This window comes from Propithecus coquereli, unplaced genomic scaffold, assembly GCF_000956105.1.
Source record: "Propithecus coquereli isolate 6110/MARCELLA unplaced genomic scaffold, Pcoq_1.0 Scaffold16, whole genome shotgun sequence".
NCBI classification, from domain to species: domain Eukaryota; kingdom Metazoa; phylum Chordata; class Mammalia; order Primates; family Indriidae; genus Propithecus; species Propithecus coquereli.
This window is the reverse complement of record NW_012140524.1, coordinates 12,487,708-12,489,067: the sequence shown is the minus strand read 5'-3', so window position 1 is coordinate 12,489,067 and position 1,360 is coordinate 12,487,708. Positions and strand designations below refer to the sequence as shown.

The following is a 1,360-nucleotide window of genomic DNA, read 5'->3' as shown; positions in this document are numbered from 1 at the left end:
CTAGATCAGAATATGTAATTGCTTTTGGCTTTGAATTTTGCTTGTAGATGTAATCTACATATATAAGATGTATTCACTTTTATTGGAGTGTTTTAAGATTGATACAGAAGAATGGTATGATCTATTCCCTGATTATATTTACCAGAGATGAAATGATAGATCTGATCTAGTTAAAGTGTGTCACATCTCTTAATTTTATTCTGGTTGTCTGCATGGTCTTATACATAGGGATGAAAATAAGTGCAAGAGTAAATATTACAGTCGTTTCACATAGTGAGTTTCCTATATATGTAGGTTTCTGGTAGATTCTGGACACAGATTTTTCTACTTCAGACATCTGCATGCATAATAAATGTGAGTGAGTTTTTCCCTTGTTACTATGGATATTATGGAGTTCTAGAAGAGTAATTTAAGGGTATTATTTGTCGTAGAAAGTTTGGCTGACTTTCATGGGGATATTAAAATGTCAGGTCTAACCTGTTTATCCAGTAGATGGCACTCTCAGTCCTTAGACCCCAAAGTTCACAAACTGATGACTGTCCTCTGCATTGGTTACAGATCATAACCGAATCCATGCCACTGACGTCTTACACGCCGTTTGGTATCTTACTACACAGCCTATTCCAGGCCTTTCAACTGTGATTAGTGATCATGGTTCAGCAAGTGATTCAGGTATGTGGAAAGTATATCTGCAATTCTTTGTGAAAGGTGGGAATGGAAGAGTGTGTTTTTAAAAAAGGAAGTCAAGACAAATGATACTGGTTTAATACTTTTAAAAAATTTCTGCTACTTTCATTTTCTCTTCTCAGATTCTGACAGTGGATTTACACATGGACATATGGGATATGTATTCTCAAAAATGTATAATGTGGCAGATGATAAATACGGATGTCTGTCTGGGAATATCCCTGCCTTAGAGTTGATGGCACTGTACGTGGCTGCAGCCATGCACGATTATGATCACCCAGGAAGGACTAACGCTTTCCTGGTTGCAACTAGTGCTCCTCAGGTAAATCTTTAGACTGTGGGTAGGAGAAATAATTCAATTTAAATTTTTTTTCTGAAAAAATTTAGTTTATAAACTGGATTCATAATAGGCACCAAGTAAATATAAGTCAAATTATATTTATTCCTTAGAGATCATGCTAATTCTGAAAAGGTATCATGGTTTCTTCCAAGATATCAACAGCGGACATGCAATTTATTACCCATGGGAATCTCTTCTCAGTGTCCTTCTTGGGAAGAAAATCTACTTTAATTCATATTTTGGAACTTCCTCAACAAAGAAAAGGGAACCTATACAAAAGTTCCTTTCTGAAAAGATTAGAGAACCAAATCATTCTTGGACTTTTAAGAATGT

At 35.4% G+C, this 1,360-nt stretch overlaps 1 protein-coding gene across 1 annotated transcript in view; it reads left to right on the top strand.

Annotated features, from left to right (window-relative positions):
• PDE3A (phosphodiesterase 3A, cGMP-inhibited) overlaps positions 1-1,360 on the top strand; it is a 377,507-nt gene that overhangs the window by 356,788 nt on the left and 19,359 nt on the right. The window contains exons 11-12 of the mRNA XM_012640985.1: positions 559-672; positions 810-1,009. Coding sequence (XP_012496439.1) covers positions 559-672; positions 810-1,009 — 314 coding nt within the window. The remainder of the gene's footprint in view (positions 1-558; positions 673-809; positions 1,010-1,360) is intronic.